A 20,141-nucleotide genomic window follows, 5' to 3' on the forward strand; every position below is an offset into this window, starting at 1 on the left:
GAGCAGCCAGGGGGTCTCAGTGCCCCCTGTTCCTCGGGCAGGAGCTGCGCCCTGGTCTGGCTCTGTGCCTTGCTCTGGGTGTCAGCACCAACCTTCTCCCGAGGCTTAAACAAGGGAACAATTCCAGTAACTTCAATAGACAGCTCCTCACATTGATCCCTGACCACAGCCCTTCAGTGGAGGGAAAAAAGCAGGGATTTTTTGTGTATTTAATCCTTCCCTGCTGGGTGGCCCTACAGAAAGCTTTTTCTGTAGCTGAAACTCCTTCGGTGCTGGACAGGAGTGATTGTGAGAGCCACCTTTGTGCACTAGTTCTGAAAGCTGTTGAGTGGAAATGAAAGATAAGTCTTGTACTTTCTTTGAGTTTTTTTTTATCAAGCTGTTTATGAAGTAGAGCTGATTTAAAAACAATTTAGTCACTTGTTTTGAGGTTAATGGATGCTGGAGGGGAAGGCTCCTGACATAAAATAAGAAGTTTTGACAAACTTTTAATTAAGAATTTGGAACGTGGAAATTTTGGGGTAGTTCTGCACTACTGAGATTGGCTCTGGGGCATATTGGTTGGTCAGGTTTTTAAAGTAAATCTTCCTCTTAATTCTAATTAAGTATTGTAATGCCAGCACTCTTCATTAGGCAGCAGTTTGAGATTAGTCAGGTGGTAGTAATGAAAAGAGAAAAACACATATGAAGTAGTAGAGAAGTTGGAGAGCAGGGAAAACAGCTGTAAGATGTGGCTCCTAAATGTTCTTCAGCATTCCCTTGTTGGCAGATTTCCCACGGAATTCAGTGAGTTCTGTGGGACAGGATTCAGTCCTCACACAGTTCCTGCCTTGTGTGGAAATGCAACTTCAGAGCACCTTGATCACACAACCTCAGCTCTGAAGTTGTGACAAGAAATGATGCTAAGAACAGCTATAAAGAGGGAAAACTCCTTATTACCCCCAAAACTTTGAAGCCAAGCTATTATTTTAAGTGTAGATTACGTTATTGAATTGTTTATCTGTGGATTGAATCTCGTATTTAATAAATGGGAGCTGTTGTGAAGTGCTGGAGTGAATGTGAATTAGTGAGTTGAGAAAGATTAGCTCTGTGAGGAGATTGAGAACAATTTAAAATTCCATTGTGTGGTGTTTTTCTTTCTGTCTGCATGAAGTACGGCTGTAATTGCCTCAAATTAGGTACTGCCTTTGTCTAGGAGAGTTAAACAAGTAACAGGATAAGATATTTCATGGTCCTTTTCTAAATAAACAGCTTGTTCAGTTTGTATCTTTAGGCAGCTTGCAAATGTCAGAGCCAAGTTTGTGGAGAGAACATATATATATATATATATATATATATATATATATGAGGTGGAGTTTCCTTAGAAACAGAATCATCCTGGATTGTTGGGATGCATTTTACAATTTGAAGCCTGGTCTTTCCCTACTGTGTAATTTTAGAGTCACCTTTTGTCATGGTTCTTAAAATAGATGCTTTATTTAAAAATTCCTATGGAGACTGGACTGTAAGCACGAATTTCCCCAGCTCCTTTTTGATAGCTGAGGTTTATATTTTGCCATGAGTTACCTGATGGAGTTGTTACCAATGAACCCTCACATTGACCTTGTAATTATCAAGACCAGAAAGAGAAAAAACTGATAAAAATGAGCCACCACATCCCCATGGACTGGGGCAGTAGCACATTGACAACACTGCTTTTTCCTTTCATATTACTGAGAAGGAAAAAATAACCCCACAAAGTTCTTGGGTTGGTCTTGTGGGCAGTGCTGTCCATGGGGATTCAGGCACTGCATCTGGAGTGAGATGGTTATAAAGTGACTTTTCTGGAAGGAGGGAGAATCCTTATCTGGCAAGTGAGCAGGGAATTTTCTGGGTCTGGATGAGCCCAGGGTGCTTTGCTGGAGGAGCAAAGTCACTTCCAGCTGGTGTGAGGTTCATCTGGCCCCTTCCACATCTCCTCTGGTGCTGTACCTAGGTTTGTCCCTGCCCTGGGGGTTGTTTCCATTCATTACTGGCAAATGTGGTCAGGACATAAACAACCACATTGGTTTTGTACTGAAAATGTAGCAGAACTCGAGAGTCCTCATGAACCTGATCAGTGTTGGGCAGTTCTGTAGAAAAGGCTTCAGAGCTGCTTGAAGCAGGGAGGAGGTGGACCTTGGCTGCCCACTGTATATTGTAAAACCCAACATCCTGTAAGTTCAAATTGCATTTTTTGTTGCCACATGCAGAATTTCCATCACTCCCCTGGCCTGGTTTCAGCGGATTTCCCGTTTAATACCAAGTCTGCACTGTTTGTTGTACACTTACTGCTGTGTCAAAGGGGACTTAGAGCCAAGAGGGTGTTTTTTTCTGTTTCATGGTGTTTGCAAATAAAGCTGAGTGCTTTGGTAACTCTCTTGGAAACTCCAAGTTGGGTAGAGTGCTCTCTGGGCATGCATAGATCTAAGGATTTCACTTTCTTGCCTATCAGTAAGTATCTTAAGGCTTTAACTTTTAATGCTATATATGACTAAAGTCCCAAGGAAATAATTCCACTACTGCTGTTCATTTATATCATTGGAGTCTGAATTAATTCAGCCTAGGCTAGGTTTTCTAATACATTATTTATTTAGGCCTTCAAAATGTCTGTGGTGCTGCATGTGGTTGACAGAGCATGTTCTTGTTTGTTAATATTATATGGCATCCCGTTTTCCCAAGACACTTCAATAAATGCATGTCTGTGAATAAAGCTGGGATTTTAACAGGCATTTTTTCCTCTTGTGTTGCAACTGTAGCTTCCCAGATTCTTAGCTCTGATTTCTCTTCTCTACAACCACCTATTTTAAACAGTTCTGGAAAGATCTGCACTTCTTTAATGTTTGTTGTTGGGTATTTTTTTCTTTTTTTTAATGCTTGTTTATTGTTACTGATAGGTAAGGCTTTATAAAGTAACAGTTTGTGTCTTGATTCTAAATATCCCACTACCCCCAGGCAACAGAAGTGTATAAATACCCTTAAATTCAATTAAAAAATCCTTGACATGAAGGGTGGAGCACTGAGCTCATATTTTCTGACAGCCCACAAAACTTACAAATCAAAAGACATGAGTGCTGTGTAAGTGAGGGTGAAACAAATGCAATACAATACCTGGAAATGAATGAGTCCTGTGAATGAACATTGGCATGTACATCCCCAGCCCCATATGAAGATTAAAGTGACTTGTCTGCTCTAAAATTGCATAATTGCTTCTGTGACTGATTTGGTGCTGCTCCATAATAAGTTGTGAACACTGTATGCTGACCTGGTTAATGGGATGTTTACTAAATGGATATATTTGTGTAGTTTAATAGGAGGATGCTTGGAAAAATTAGCAGGATGAGAAAGAATGGCTGGAGAGAGTAATTTTTCAGCAAGTGCTGGCTTTGTGAAGAGGAAGGCAGAGGCTGCCTTGCCATTGGCATGTGGGGGCTTGGAGGGGGAGATTGGGTGGGGCTGGATCCCTGATTTTCATGGAGCATCCTTGCCCTGAATTCCTGCGGGAGTGGCTGCTCCAGCTGGGGTACCCAGGCTGTGCCCCCACTGAAGGTGCTGCCCCGTGGGGCTGTGTGTGCCCCTGGGAGCAGCCTCATCTGCTGCCCTAACAGCTTCATTTGCTGAACTATCTTTCTGGAATTCAGCTGTTTTAAGTACTATAGACTAAGATAATTATTTCATGAAGTAATATTATCTGTAAATTAACCTTGGATCTCTGTGGAGGTTCAGAAAGAGCAAGATAAGGAGTTTCATCACAAATTGCAGACTTACTGGGTTTAACGTAAAGGCTGTGGCAAGTAATACATTTAAACTGCATTTAAGTAGTAAAGACCAGAATATCAAAGTCTAAAAGCAATAAACATTAAATTATTCAGAAAGTTTTTATATTTTCTTTCTAGTTTATATGTTCTTTTCACACACTGTCATTTAATGAGGTTATATTCTGATTAAAGTAGAAAAATAAAAAAGTAAAATGTTTTATTTCAGCAGATAAAAATGTAGCTTTTAAAATATATCAGCTTGCCCTGTGTAGTCTGAGCTGACTGTACAATTTCCCCTTCGTTCAGCATGGTTGCTAACTAACGGATTTTGGGGGGAAAAGTGCCCCTTATATAGAGTTTCAATTGAAATCCATATTTTAATTTTAAGTGACAACTAATACATTTACTGTAATCCCTTTCAAATACTCTCTGGCAGGGTTCCCAGACATATATTTTTGAAGGTTAAATGGTTTAGGATTTATGTATTGTACTATGTAGGTGTATTGGCTTTGAGTGTCAAGGTTTTGGTAGCAAGTGAGCTACAGGGGAGGAAGAGAAAATCAGGATTAAAGAGAAGCCTGGAGGGGAGGAAAAGCGCTTTAAGATTTGGGTTTATTTCTCATTATCCTGGTAATTAAATTGATCTCCCTGAGTGGAGTTTGTTTTGCCTGCAACTGGTGAGTGATCCCTCTCTGCCCTTAACTCACCTCATGAACCTTCCCTGATAATCCATGATAATCTCTCCATGCCCAGCTGAGAGGGGCAGTGGCAGAGTGGCCTTGGTGGGCCCCTGGTGCCCAGCCAGAGTCAGCCCAGCACAGCAAGTCAGTCTGAACAAGGTACTGAGTTTATAGGGCCCCCTCATTGCCAGAAAGACCAGTTTGCGGCTCAGAAACACCACAGCTGCAGCAGCAAAAGTTCCTCTGGCTAATGACCTGTGTTTTGAGGGGCCCAGGGTGAGGTGCTGGGCTGAAAAACTGCATTTTGCTCGTTGCAGGGCTCTCTTGGGTATCATTACACAGGGCTGATTCATGTAGTGTGGATGTACCTTTCTGGCAGCTCAGAGTTTTGACTGTCCAGAAACACTTCTTTTTTTTTTTTTTTTTTTTTTTAATAGGCTGAAATTGGCATGAATAAGCGGCAGTAATTGAAATAATATTCCACAAGGTTTGCATTTTAGTATGGCAGTGTGAGTAGAATTGGTCCTGCCTTTTCCTCTCCCTGGGGAGCCATTGTGTGCTCCATGGCTAATGAAGTGGAATGAGCACTGTGATCAATATTTATGGTATCACTCTGGGCACCTGCACTTCTTCCAACCCTTCTTGCACTGAAAAGCTGGAGTGGAGGTTCCTGACTCGAGCTGTTCATGGCTCACCTGCAGCTTGAGGAGAAGGCTGCAGAGACTGCTCCTGGTAGTGTTTCTCATGAGGGTCTCATTCCACCTGCACAGATTTGTTAGTTCTCATTACTGACTGACAGAAGTAGGAACTTGATTTTCTTAGTGATGTGCCTTCATGTCTTCTAGTCATCCTTTGGTGTTTGGGTTCTCCCTGTGTTGGGAACAATGACCCTTGGGGTACTGTATTTTGCCACTGAGCACGCAAATAAGATGACATTTTTGGACGTCATCTTATAGATGACAGAGTTTATAGACTTTTTGCACTCCAGTTTGCACTACAGGTTCTGTATCTGCTGAGTTTATAGGCTTCTGCCTATGACTTTTCCTCTTTTTACACCCCAGTCTGCACTACAGGTTCTGTATCTGCTGAGTTTATAGGCTTCTGCCTATGGCTTTTTTTCTTTTTACACTCCAATCTGCACTACAGGTTCTGTATCTGCTGGGGACGGTGTTTGTTGAATTCCAGCATGATGCTGTGGAATATCTACCCTGCACTTTTGCACCTTGCCAGTTTGAGAGCTGCTCCCAGCTGTGCCAAAATATCTTCCTGCAGCTGATTATGAAGTCTGCAGACTACTTTCTGTCCGAATCAGCCCTGAACTACTTTATTTTCTTGTTTCTTGACCTCTTCAAGGCTTTCCCCAAATAACAATATCATCTCTGAACTCTTGGTGGGTTGGTTTGTTGCAAAGTTTGCCCATTCCCTGGCAGTGACAGCAGCTGGAGGCAGTCCAGTGTAATTAGTAAGTATTTTGGAGACTTTGCCTTGGCAGCCCTATTAAATATGTGCAGTGAAAGCAGGATTAGGATGTGGCCTTATCTTTTTTTTTTTTTTCTCATTAGGGCATCTCGATGATCTGTAAGCTCATTTAATTGGAAATTAGCCATTCTTATTAACACAGGAGATACCCTGACATTGGATAAATGTATATAGTTTCCACTAAGGAGGAAGAAAATGCATCCATATACTCTAGGGTGGAAATTTGCCCTTTTGTGTCCAGTGCAGTTCTCCTGGAAGAGAATTTCATTTTCTAGTAAAGGCAATAAATTTTCACTGCTCAGATAAGTGACTACAGAGGTTCATCATCAGGATTTGAAGAAATAAGCCTCCTAAGAAGATGGATGATGACAAGGGGAGTAAGAGTTGTTATCCAATCATTTGTCATGGTCCAGAACATTAAGATGTATTGGTAAGACCCCAAAGGTGTGTAGAACTTCCTTTTTTCCCGTGTGTAATAAGTTACCCTGTGCAGTCAGCCAGTATTGCACTGTCTGAAAACTCATTCTGCATCTTTTTGTATACACAGCACACAAGTGTTAAAATCCTATATATTGCTGGGAAGTATTCTACACGTCATCCAGATGTGGCCCCACAGCTACTGAAGAGAGAGGCTGATTTCCTGGATCCTCACTTTCCTGCCCTTCTCTCCCTCCACCATCCCACTCCAGTTGTTCACATTTCTGCCTTTCCTCTTTTGCTGTGAGTGTTCTGCTCCAGGCTTTCTCCAGAGACTTTTCCCTCTGATTTTTCTGTGGTTCCCTGCTCTGCAGCCCTTGCCTTCTAGTTCTTCCCTTGTCTCAAAGCTTCAAAACCAGAGAGCAGCCATGGGGGATTGTGTCAGCTAGTGAAAAACTGGATTAAACATTCATGGCCGTAGGAGTGCTTGTTAGCTTATATGTATTAATTCAACATTTCCTGCTGGTTTTCAATATGTTGGGAGGTTGTGTTGCCAATGAGGTGACTTAAAGTCTGTAATGGAATAGGTTCCAACTAACTGCTTGAGACCAAGTAAAAATTTTGTTCTGCTTGTCTGGTTTCAGAGAAAAACCTTTCTCCTTACTTTTTAAAAGAGTATTCCTCTCTAAAGCAGACATGGTTGAGACTACCACATTTCTGAGGTTTTTGTTGAATTCTGGAGTGGTAGCTGGGATAGCTGATTTTGAAAGTCCACCTTCATATAGGAGAGACAAACCATGGTAGTTTGCTGTGGTGAGCTGCTCCCTGCATTGCTCTTTGGTGCTGGGAATTTGTGCAAAGATGAGGTTTGACTTGTCTTGTCTGGGCTTTTTACACAGAATGGCTCAGTAGCTTAAATTTGATCTGAAATTGAGAGCTGGCACTGCCTGTCTCCAGGAGGACCCCATGAGTTTGGGAGCCGTTTGCACCATTTCTGGCAGCATGTCTTCAGGTCCTGCAGGCATTCTGCAAGCTGGCCGTGGTGGGGAGACCTGTTCCTGTGGGTTGAGGTGTTAAACACATGGCTGTGTTTCCAGGGAAGCAAAATGTAGTTCTTCTGAGTCCCAGCCACATAATTACAGCCACAATAATAGCTATCATTTTTGATGCCTCAGTGCCAAATGTAAAGGTTGTTGTTTCTGTTAATGTTTTCAGAGGACTCTGTTCTGCTGCGTTTTCCCTATTTGTGCCTTATCTGTGACTGAACAATTACCAGGAATGTGATGAGGACATGGTATGCAGAAAGTCACCCCCTTGTCTCTCTTGCTGATGGCTCAGAGGAGTGTGCAGTGCTGCTATCTCAGCTGCTAATCAATGGAGCTGGAGCTAATGTGCGCAGTGACCTTTGCAGGAGAGAGGAGCTCTGCCAATACTGCACTTGCAGTTTGACTCAACTCTTACACTTTGTCATCCACTCGACTGCAGGAGCTCCTCCCTCACCTGGATTGCTGGGTCAGTTGCTGCTCTATCTACCAGGTTAAGAGATGCCCCAAATTTCTCTTGTGTGTTAGTCCTGATGTTTTCCTTGGCCAGGTGTCATTGCTTTATGGGTGACCCCTCATCCTCCTGGTCTAAATTCCTTTTGTGCTTTGTTAAGTTCAAAGTGATCCTGCATAGCTGAACACTTCACAGTTTGGGGAAGTCAGTGAGATTTTCACTGCTGGAATTAGACACAATTTACAGCAGCTCATAGGTGTGCAAAGGCTCTTCTCTAGCATTTCCCCTCTGCATTTTTATAGTGCTTAGGAGTCTGATGGATGGAGCTCTCAATTATTTAGCATCTATCAAGTTTTTGCTTACAACACCTAAACAAACACTAATATTACATAATTTTTTCTGAATATATAAGATATAATTTCTGCTACAGCAATTTACAAATGTATGAAAAACACATACTGTTGCTTAACCATCTCTTTTAAGGGAATAGCTTTTGGATTGAAATTTTAAGTATGCATGAAGACAGTAAGATACCATTTGCACGCTTAGGATTTCAATAATGTATGGAATTAGCAGAGCTTTATTATATTTCTGTGCCTGCATGCCCTTCATAGAGTGAAAGTTGTAATAAATATAAGTTCAAAGGTAAAATTTTATTGCTGTGCATGAGGGGAGAGAAAATAAATTAGAATAATATAATCATGCTCATATATGTTATGAATTTTGAACAGTGTCTATTAGAAAGTTTGTCAAAATGTGCTTAGCTTTGAAAATACAGATTAACGCTGAAGGTTTTAATATTGTTCTTCCTTATATTCCTATTCCTTGCAAATATAAGTGTAAAATATTTCCTGCCGAAAGCAATTGTCGTGAAACGACACTTTCCTATTTTAATAGCTGAATAATCAGAACAAAAATATTTTCTAAGTTGCAGGGAGGTTATTGCTTTTTTCACACAAAGAAATTTAGTGGTAGAAAACCAAATTTTAGCCGGATATTCTTTGCTTTTTGTCTTTCTATTCTTATATGTGAAAAGTGTGTCCAAATGTCTCCTGACAGCTTGACACTTCAGGGTGATTAAAAATGGGGTGAGGTGTGCTCATCTGATTCCATTTACTGATTCTGTATTTTCCTTTAATCTGATAGCAAAGTTAAAATAGCAGCTCTCCAACAGGACCTGGAAAATCTGTTTGGGGGGAGGATTGGTTGGTATCAATCTGGACCCTTTGGGTTTCTTTTTTTTTTTTTTTTTTTCTTTTCTACTTTGGAGCAAATAAGGACCAGGTCAGTGTGGGAGGGCAGCTGCTGGCACTGAACCCAGCAAACATCAATCATCAATTGTCTGAGCTCCCACCTCAGCACATGGTCCTTTAGCCAGGTTGGGGAAATTTTGACAACAAAGGCAGTTCCTTCTCCTGGGTTTTATTCCCTCACATTCCTTTTTGTTGTCCTCTGTCATCTCCCTCTCTTCTTCTGTGAGCTCTGGCTGCACCACGAGGGCACTACAGAAGCATTGGCAATGACCTTTTTTTGACATTTTTTCATACAGTCTTCAGGTGTTAGCTCTGTCACTCAGTTTGGGGAAATTGAGCAGCTATTGGTGCACACACCCCCTATTTTTTTAATGTGTTTTGAACAGTTTGGATGCTGAATAATTGGGAAAAACATTGGTGGATTTTTTTGTTGTTTTTTTGTTGTTTTGTTTTGTTTTCTTCCTGAAAGCAACTGTCACCTTTAAATCTATAGAAACTTTCTGGAGAGAGAAAATATCAGGAAACTTTTCTAAATAATCAATTTTAGGTCATAATAAGTGGTTCCTGCCTTTAAATTCTTCTGTTGATGCCATGGCAGCTGAGATGCAAGCAGGATGAGGCTGCTGTTCCAATATAATCAGTGAACCAGTTCCAGAGGGTGGAGCAGTTTAGAGACCAAATGCAGTTTAAATGGCACTAGAGGAATGATGCACTACTGTCTGAAAATGCAGGCATTGTTATTAATGATGCAATTAAAGTTCCACCTCATAGGCAAAGTGGAAGCACACAGAAAATATTGTTAATATTGTGTTTCCTATATTTGATTTATCCCCATTTTAAGTACTAAATGAAGTATGCAAAACACAGTGGGAATTAAACACTCTGCCTAAAATTCACAGCTTTATTATGTAAAAATGGTTCAAGCAGAGGTCAGGGTACATTAGCCAGAAGTAACTTAACCCAGCTGAAAAATGTCTAATGCACTTTACATGCACAGCTGCTCTTGGCTAAACCTGGGTGTACAGTGGGAAGTTCTCCTCAAGAACCAAAGGTCATGGCTTGCTGTTTGTGTTGCTTTGGTCAAGAACAGATCTCAGGCATTCATCTAGACCCTTCACTGATGATCATCTGTGCTACTGGGTGTATTTTCTTTATTGCAATTTTTAAAAGCTCAGTTCTGAGATTTGTGGATCAATTAGAGACAAAATTGAAAAAGATAGTAGTAATAATAAAAATAAAAAATAGCCTGGTATTTGGTCCTGCGGATTCTGAACATTTCCTGATGGATAGTGGGAGCTCTCAGAGTTGCTTTATGAGCTTAGGCCAGACTCTACAGCTGAACTAGAACACATTTTTGTGTTAACTGCTTCTAAATGAGCTCTTAGTTTAAAGTAGTTGGCATAAATCTAATTTTAATTTACTGTTTTCATTTTCTTTTGCATTGATCCCCTTTTTTTGTAGAGATTCAATTGCAGACTTGGAGAAAGAGGTTTTTTAAAGAGTCCAGATGGTATTTCCAATTATTTATTATCATTAGCATTCACTGTATCTGAAAACAAGACTTTTGCCAACTTAGATCAACCTCATCTGCTGCACTATTGTTTATGAATTTTCAGTGTCCTGTGTTAATGCCAACTCACTTTTGGGGTAGTTTCTGGGGCTACAAGAGAAAAAGGGTCTGCTATTGCCAATATATTGCAAATTGCCAATTTACTTTGGGAATATCACTTGGATAACAATCAGTGATAGGTTTATCATGCTTACAGGGAAATGAGCAGGGCATGTCATAATTAAGAGTAGCATAATCTGAAGAAAAATCATAATAATCAAACGAGAAGGTACAAAAGATTTACATTTTTCCATGTCTGAACACAAAAGTTTTCTTTTTGGGGTCAATGGCTGTGTGAGAGCATAATTTGTTTTCCCTTTGTAATAAGCCCCTTACAATTTTTTTTCAAGTTTTGACATTGAAGATGGCACCTTAAGTTGTCAAAAATAAAGAGTTTGGAAATTCACAGGTGTGATGCCTTGGGTATAGAATGCCACCTTCCCTTTTTTTTTTTTTTTTGAGCTAAAATGCCTGAATTCTTCCACTAAAATTACTCTCCCCAGTACAAAGATGTAAGATGAAATGGATCCTGTACACTATTGGAGTGAACAAGTCCACTTACATTTTTTTTCCTTAAAGTTTTGAAAATATATGTATATTTTATAATATTTAAATACATTGAAATTATTTGCGTGATTAGTTTCTACAATATTTTGTGTTGTTTAGCATTTGGAACAAAGCAGTACAGAGCAAGAAATAGAGGGACACCTGTTTCAATTACACCACAGCAGCAATTTCAACAATAAATCTTAATTGCAATCAGTCTTGATCAACCCACCTGTGTAGATTCTCTCATTTACAAGGAAGAGGGATAATGGAGAGAAAATAAGGAAAGAATTGAAAAGAAATAGAGGAAAAAAAAAGCCTGCAGAACACTAATATGGATTATGTTATGTTCTTTAAGTTTTCAGATTGCTCTGCTATGTTAATTATTATGAACAGCAGCCTGAATTTCCCTGCTTTTCTCTGGGGATACAGTCAACCCTTGTTTACTTTCAGCTGCCACTTGAGCAATTTCTCTTCCATTCAGGAGGGATTGTGCAAACAACCACGAGGTACAACTAATTCTGCTTCTATGCCCAAGCTCAGCAGGTGAAGGTGCAGCAAATTCCTTTGTTGAGGAACAAGTTGTCTTTCTTGTGTGGGGTAGGAGGCACAGCAGAGCTGATGTCTCTGTGGGTTCCCTCCTGCAGGTGTGTTGGTTGTTCTAACCTTGAGTTTGGAGATGCTCTGCCCTGAGGTGTTCTGGGACCTTCTCTGCAGGCCTGGCAGCTGCTCACTGACGTGTGCTGAGCTTCCTTGGACTCACAAATGAGTTTTCTTAGGTGCATTTGCATAAAGAGGGAAAAGAATTGTGGATAAACAGTCCAAATTGCAGTAGAGGATGTATAGGGAAGGAAAACAGATACTGCTTTTTTTTCCTATACTCGTCATCATCTTTGTCTCATAACCTCTGTAATGATCACTTGGACATAGGTAAGGGACAGGATTGTGGCTAATTATGCAGGGACTTGAGATTTTGTAACATTTTTCCAGACATACATTGCTTTCCATATTTATTAACATTGCCTCTGTTCCTTCTTTATCCTTTTTGCTTTTACTTTTTCCTTATACTCCTGCATTGTTATTCCCTTTTTCTTCATTGTGCATTATGTGATTGAAAATGTTTTTGTAGTGGCATTTGACCAAGTCTTTTGACTCAAAACCTTAAGGATTGTCTCATCTCTTTTGTTTTCTTCCCCCCCTAAGGAATGTCCAGGTTTATTTATGTTTGTTTCCTCTTGGCTGTTGTGAGTAGCTTGTTCTATTTCACAGCTTCACCTTCTTTCACGCTCTCGACCTCCCTTCCTCTTCATCTCTTTTGCATCCTCTTCCCCTCCGTGGGGCTCTGGTAATCGTGATGGACCAGTGCAATTAAATTTATTCCATACACCACTGCTTTCCCTGACAAACTGACACCTCTCTTTTCTGCTGTTCTTACCTGTTGACTGGCATTAAGCAAAGTCAGCCAGGAGCCACGATTGCAGTGGAGTGTGACATTCATCTGTGGAGATGACTGAGCATGGCAAGTCCTGGATGCTTTCTTGTCTAAAGCTGGCTGTGCAATGTGGGAAAAAAAAATAAATCTGTGATGTTGTGATGAGATGAAGATGTTCAGGAGGGTTGTAAGAAATTTCTCCTATTGCAATTTGGTTGTTATTGCATTTAAATGTAACATTTTCCTTAATTGATGAGATGCCCAGGCCAGGATCCTGCCAGCACACAGTTTCTCTGCATGCAGTTGCTCTCAGCAAACTGGCATGCAGTCAATAGGAATCCCTCTGAATTTACTGCTGTCTGTTGACATCTCACTCTGTTACAGGCAAGTATTTAATCAAAGTTTATTGTCATTCTTTTCTGAGATTTAAGTGGGACGTAAAATTTTACGATACGTATAGTATTTTAGATGACAGCTTCATTATTTCCACTGAATAATTTGAAATGCTACAAGGAGAAATATTGATGGCAAACTGGTAATTGTCATTAAATATGCAGCATTTTTGCAGCAGTCACTTGTGCAAAAAATAAATTTTCTGAACTTCTAGGTAGCAGTGCAGAACGGTCTGAAATGCAATTCCTGTCTTGGGTCTTTTCCCATCATGGAGGTCACTTGAGGCTCCAAACATGTTCAGACATGAAAACTTCAAAGTGACTTTGCAATTTTTCTTTCTAAAAAATGAGCATGGTATCATATTATTGAATGTCAAAAGGAGAACACTCGGTTTGTTATTGAGTTGATCTTTTGGTTCCTGCTGCCTGATGGGATTTTTATTTTTGCTGCCTTAGTTGTCTCCTGTCCAGTGGACATTCCCTTTTTCCTGAGCCAGGAGGGATGTCTTTTGCAGGAGTAATTAAAAACTGTGTCATGGGAGGTGGGCATAACAGGTCACTGGGAAGAATGAGATAGTGCACCAGAGCTGCATGGCAGAGTGTAAAACAGACAGGTGCAGTTTATTATTGGAATGATTCCAAACAAAACATTCCTGTTGGTTCAGTGCCTCACCGTGGAGTGCATTACTCAGGACTGTGGGAGTGGCTTCTCCTTCTGGAATGCAAAAGACAATGAAAAAAGAAATTAAGTTTCTGGAAAAAAGCCAAGCTCTTCAGTTCACGGAGGGTTTTAGGTCATTCCTTATTTTGTTTCTCTTGTTGGGAAGAATTTAGTTTGCTTTTAGGTGAATGAAAAAGTCTGCTCAGGATGGTGCTTCTCTGTTTCTTTGTTAAAGAATTCGAGTCAGAGACCAGTACATTAGGTCTTTCTTAGCATTTGTGAGCAACTTTGTTAGCAAATATATTTACAAAAATGCCATGCTTGTCTTCTCTTTTGTAATTACTATGCCCTGACATGAAAGAAAATGGATGAAATCTTTCCTGTAAAATGCTATCTGTTTGGTGTATCTTGAGTATTCAGCTTTATAATCGCTAAACTGTTCAAGTACAAGGCAATCAGTTTAAAAAAATGCCATTAGAGTTGGTCAGGATGCTTGCAATAAAGCATTTTGAATAGAAAACTGTAACATTTTTCTTAACTACAGCTTCTTTTAAGAAAGCAAGCATTCAGTGAGGCTGAGAACAATCAGTGTTTAAGGCATGAAAAAAGAGCATGTGAGGGGGATCAGCTGGCTCTGAGGATGCTGAGGGTGCTGTTGCAGTTCTTATTCCTCAGTCAGATCAGAAGCTGGCTCATGTGGGTTGTGCTCTCAGGTGATGCTGTCTGGTTGTGCTCTTTCAGCTGGTGCTGGCCAGCACCCACAGGTGCTTTTCCACTGGGCACCCTCCAGCCTAGAGAGGTGCCTGGGTTTTGTGATCCAAGTGCAGGACCCAGCTCTTGGCCTTGCCAAACCTCACACAGCTGCCTCAGCCTTGGATCCAGCCCGTCCAGATCCCCCTGCAGAGCCTTCCTGCCCTCCAGCAGATCCACAGCCCTGCCCACTTTGATGTTATCCATGAACTTGATGGGAGTGCCCTTGATCCCCTGGTCCAGATCATCAGTAAGGATGTTAAACAGGGCTGGGCCAGTGCTGGGCCCTGGGGAGCACCACTGGTGACAGCCCCAGCTGGATGTAACTCCAGTCACCATCACTCCCTGGGACTGGGTGTCAGACAGGCTTTTACCCAGCACACTGCACCACCATGAGCAGTTAGTTTCTCCAGGAGAAATCTGTGGGAAGTGCTGTCAAAGGCTTTGATAAAGTCCAGAAAGACTAAAGATAGATAGATCCATAGCTGTTCCCTCATCCACTAAGTGGGTCACCTTGTCATAGAAGGAGACCAGGTTGGTTAAGCAGGATCTGCTTTTCCTAATGCATGGTGGCTGGGAATGATCCCCTGGTTGTGCCATAGATGCTGTGTGATAGCAGTCAAGATGATCTACTCCATCACCTTCCCTGGTACTGAGGTCAAGCTGCAGGCCTGACGTTCCCTGGATCCTCCTTCCAGCCGTTCTTGTAGCTGGGTGTCACATTTCCAGTCCCCAGTCACCTCGGGGACCTCCCTGGATAGCCAGGAATTCTGGTCAGGGATGGACAGTGGTGTGGTGAGCTCTTCTGCCAGCTCCCTCAGTCCACTTGGGTGGATCTCCCATCTGGCCTCACAGAACACACTTGTGCATGTGAAGATTATGGAAAGGCCAAGAAAGATTATTCAGCCATATGTGAGATAAGAATTACACTTGCAAGGTACTGAGTGGACAGCTTGGAAACTCTTGAGAATTTAATATTCCCTTTAAATCTGCGACAATGCATAAAGCACACTTCAGCTATGTCCTGTTCTAGTATTTTTTCATGGAAAATTAAAGATTATTGCCTCCCTTTGTAGTATAGAGTAGTTTTCTGAGAATTCTCTGCCAGGCAGCTGGTACAGAAGAAATTCCCCTTCTGCAGTAATAGAAGGCAGTTATTAAACCTGAACACAGCAAATGGAGCTATAAAGTAAATCAAAGTGAGTGTTGAATTGTGCCTTCGTGCACCCGGTGGTAAACTCCTCCTAACAAAGCACAAAGCTTCCTTTCTTTGCCCAGGAACTGTGAATTGCAGCCTCTGTTTGCAGTGTTGCTGTCACCTGCTGTAAATCCAGTCTGAAAAGAAACTGTGGAAGGAAGAAGTTGAAAGTGTATTTGTCCCCCTTCCCCACAGGGTGGTCACCCCACAATATGTGACATGTGAGCTTATGAGTAGCAAAAGCCGCCTCAAAGGGGCCCCAAGTGTTTTAAATCCTCTTCTGAGAGGAGTGGTTTGAGTTTTTAAAGGTCTGATTAAATCAGTGTAAAGGCTCTCTTGGCTTTCAACAAGTAGTTCTTCTCTGATGCTTAGATCTGTAGCACAGTCTGATTGGTGGAAAATAAAATGGCCAAATTCAGAATTTGGTGAACATCATGGCACTTTCTGGCCTTGAAGTCCTGATGTAGCAGATACCCTGAGCTGTGGATGGAGGGACGGGGCTCATGCTTTCAGGGCCAATGTCCCACCTCGTCCTGCCTGGTTCTGAAGCTTGTCCCTGGCTGTCCTGTCAGTGATGGGAGAGGAGGACAGGTGTTTCACCCTGCTTCACCAAAGCATGTAATCTCTTGGTGCTGCTGCACCGCTGACTCCTAAAGCAGCCTGCCCTGGCTGCCTTGCTGCCCTACAGACAAGCTGTCAAACCTTAGCAGGGATTTTGATGCTTAGGTGACCTGGGAAGACAGCTGGAATAAGCCTAACAGGTTTATTTGCTGTTTTCACATTGGTTTTTTTCTGAAGGTAGTTTTCAGCATTAGGTGAGCATCCAAAGCAGCAGTGCTGATACAGAGGCTGCTCAAAGTGGATTCAGCTCAGTTTTCCTTGGGATGCCAATTGCAGCACCGATGGATGGGGGCTCTGTGTAGAGGGGTGGCACACTGAGCCTTCCAGGTGAGCACAAAGGAAAGGGAGCATAAAACCAAAGTATTTTTAACCATATCTTGCAGTCTGATTGCCTGCTGGATCTGCTGTTCCTTCTCATAATACGCTTGAAAAGTTTTATCTGTGCCTCGAGGGTGATGAGCCTGTCTTCATTTAGGGATGCAACTGCAGATAATAGCACTGTGCTCTTGACAGCTTTATGTGCTCACAGCCTGCCTCTCTTATTTACTCACTTGTAGATGTGGGCTCTTGTAAAAGCAGCTCAGTTTTCTCCCCTCCCAGTTATAATTGCTTCCTGGGCTGCCTTGTTACAGAGCCTGTTACTGGAGCGTGAGGTGAAAGAGGCACTTTCTGCCAATAGAATTTTTTTTTTTAAATGTATAATTAAGGCTGGATAGTCATTATGGTTTTTTTCCCTAGGTTCATAATTAAAGAAACCTTGAAGGAGGGGTTTGTAACTATTATAGGGGCAAAAGAGGAGGTAACATGTGATGGGACCCTTTTGTTTATAAACAGTTGAGCTTCTAGAAACTTCAGATGTAGCTGAAGTTTCTTGAGGGTCCAGAAGTGCTAAGTAATTGAATAATGTAGCAAAGTCAGTCATGACTGTTCATCACTTAAAACACATTTGTAAGACACTGGGTGTAATTCAGTACTAAAAGAGTTATATTTTATGACTTTTTATGAATTATAATGTCCTTGTAAATTCTATGTAATTACTCAAATTTCTTATTAAAAATAGTTTATTTTATTTTCCTTTCTAAAAACAATAGTTCCCTGTGTTGTATTCCACATTACATCCCTCATGTGCCTCCTTTTGGTGCTGATTCTGGCGGTGATTCTTTTGGTTGGCAGGTTTTCCTGACTGTCCTTGTTGAAAGGGCTTTTGGAAAGATGCTTCTCATCAGAATGTCTGCTTTGGTCCAGTTCTCTTGGTTCTCTGCAGCAGAAAGTATTTCTCTCTTGGATGGTGGTGGCCCAATAGATTCATAATTTTAGATCTCCTAGCTTTTGGGTGAGAGGCAAGAGTCAGAAATAAGAGTGGCTCATTCTGGTGAGGCTGAAGGGGAAGGACCAAAACTTCTCTGGCCTACAGGAAAAAGTAATCTGACTTTTGGGGATCTGCACAATTTGTACTGTGGAAAATAAGTTCTGGAGGTAGGGGTTGCTAGAAAATGTGGGGCAATTATCATTAGTTCTGTTGAGATAATTTCATCAATAGAAAGCTGTAATATCTCATTCCTTTTGCTTACCTCCTTCAGAGAGTGGACTGCAGCCAAGATGTCACACACTGAGCTTGAAACACATTTTTTTCTTTGCTTTCCTGAATAAATTTTTAAGATAATTGTTCAAGTATTGCACTTTGCAGCCTGAAGCCTCACCCCATGCTGTTCTGTAGCATATTCCTCCACAGGCAGGTGGACGTGTGACATCAAGTCAGTCTGTTTGGAGCAGGCTGTGGGTATTGAACCAGGCTGTGCCTCCCTCCATGTCTGTCTCGTTTCATTTGCTCCAGGTGAAGAAGTTCCACATCACTTCTGCTCAGAGCTTCCCCATCCCGAGGTGGTGGCTTGTGAAGTCCCTTGTGCCAGGGACTGCGTGCTCAGCGAGTGGTCCCCGTGGTCCCCCTGCTCCCACTCCTGCTCCAGCAGAAACGCCGAGGGCACTCAGAGCAGGAGCAGGTCCATCGTGGCCCTTCCAGCCGAGGGTGAGTGCTGAACGTCTCTGGATAATCACTGTTCCTTTAGTGCTCTGACTCACTTTCCTGAGCCAAGAGCTAATCCCAGTTCCTCGGGAATCGGGGACAATACTGAATGCTTGTCTCTGCCAAAAGACTAAGAGATCTTGATGGGCTGGAGTTCATGTGTCACTTGGAGAAATTCTGTCACTGCTGAAAACTATTTACTTCAGCCTCTGAATTGCTGTCTGTTGAGGGCCTGTCTGGGTGTGAATTTGGTTCTGGAGAGCTTCATGCTCTACCAGTAAAATTGCTGCATGACAGAGTTGTCATGCAAGTGTCTTTATATGGGAACATATCAGTAATGATTTAAAAGCAGTGAGCTGTGAAAAATGAGAAAATGGAAAAGGACTTGCTTATTTATTTATTTTTTAATGTAACACCTGGAAAGTGTTGACCTGCTTGTTGTAGTAAGTAAATAGCTCTTGATAAATACATGTCATTTCTTCTTGATCTTCATGGACGTATGATGTATCTGTTTTTTTGCATATTAACATCACTGATACAGCTATTTAGACAAAGCTTTTTGTATTAGAGGTGTAGTCTTCTAATTCAGTTACACATATGGTAATTAATTTATGTGTTGGTTTATCTCACAGGATTTGGAAGGTCTTGGATCAAGTGCATAAAAATTCATAGAACGTGAAGAGGTCCAACAGACTAAAGCCTTGTTGACATAAAATACTTGCTAGTGCCAAAACTAGGTGCAGTTAATGCAGCAGCAAAACACTTTTAGATGCAAATCTAGTCCAGGACAAGTTCTGTTAAATGCTATTTTGTAAATTATAATTAAAGCCACCCACTGTTTCTGGACTAATGTAAGGACTTGATCTTGCAAACCCTTACTCATGTGAAAGGTCTGTATTCACATAAACATCCTCATAAGCACTTGTGAAGAAAATTGGGACCCTTCAGGATGAAAATAATTGTTGATTGAATGATAATAACTACTACTAAAAAAAGTCTATGAGATAGAGAATAATTAAAATGAAAATACAGGTGGTCTCATATTTTCCATGGATATAATGAATCCAAATAAAAGGTAAAACGAGAGTGAAATGGTGAAGAAGTGAATTCTGGAAGTACAGAAGCACAATCATCTTAGCCTGAAAGGCACTAGCCTAAAAATGGTGTACTCTGAATACTTGAAGTTTCTCTGAATTGAATACTTGAAGTTTCTGAGGAAGGAATAATTAACTATTAAAATCAAACTCCCTGAGTTTTCTGTGCATCTTTAGCAATGATTTCCTGTGCAGAGTGCACATCTGTGTTCAGATAGTGACTGAAATTTGGGAGACTGGAAGTGGAGTTAATGCCATTATCACTGTATTGTTAAGGCAATTTTGAATTACCTGCTTTCTCTACCTTTTCCATACCCAGCTCACCCCTGACTTCTACAGAGTTCTGGTACCTTTGCAAGGGCCATTTTTGTCCTCTGTCATTGGAGGAAGTGTCAGCTGTGGCTCTACTGTTGAAGGACTTATGGAAATCTTTTGCCATTTTCTCCAAGCTCTTTACCTGCTCCCGAAATATAACCAGGAAGCTATTGATGAAACCTGTGGGACTGGATTTCAATCAGGTTTTAAAGGATAATTCTTTACACAGCAAGTCTGAAACTTGGTACAAGAGGATATAATGGAGCAGACACTCCCAGCAGGTGTAAAATGAATTATAGGAGCTGCTGAACATCATAAATAATCTTTAAATGGCTACTGGAATGGCCAGGCAAGGGCATGCTCTCCTGCTTTCTTTGTACAAAAGTTATCAATGAAAT

At 41.3% G+C, this 20,141-nt stretch overlaps 1 protein-coding gene across 3 annotated transcripts in view; it reads left to right on the top strand.

Annotated features, from left to right (window-relative positions):
- THSD7B (thrombospondin type 1 domain containing 7B) overlaps window positions 1-20,141 on the top strand; it is a 299,304-nt gene that overhangs the window by 144,207 nt on the left and 134,956 nt on the right. For all 3 annotated transcript variants that reach the window (XM_054277755.1, XM_054277756.1, XM_054277758.1), the window contains exon 9: window positions 18,146-18,337. In XM_054277755.1, the coding sequence (XP_054133730.1) occupies window positions 18,146-18,337 (192 nt within the window). The remainder of the gene's footprint in view (window positions 1-18,145; window positions 18,338-20,141) is intronic.

The sequence above is a fragment of the Melozone crissalis genome, unplaced genomic scaffold (genome assembly GCF_028551555.1).
Source record: "Melozone crissalis strain CALT ecotype California unplaced genomic scaffold, PUWL_Pcris_2 ptg000023l_1, whole genome shotgun sequence".
In the NCBI taxonomy this organism is placed as follows: domain Eukaryota; kingdom Metazoa; phylum Chordata; class Aves; order Passeriformes; family Passerellidae; genus Melozone; species Melozone crissalis.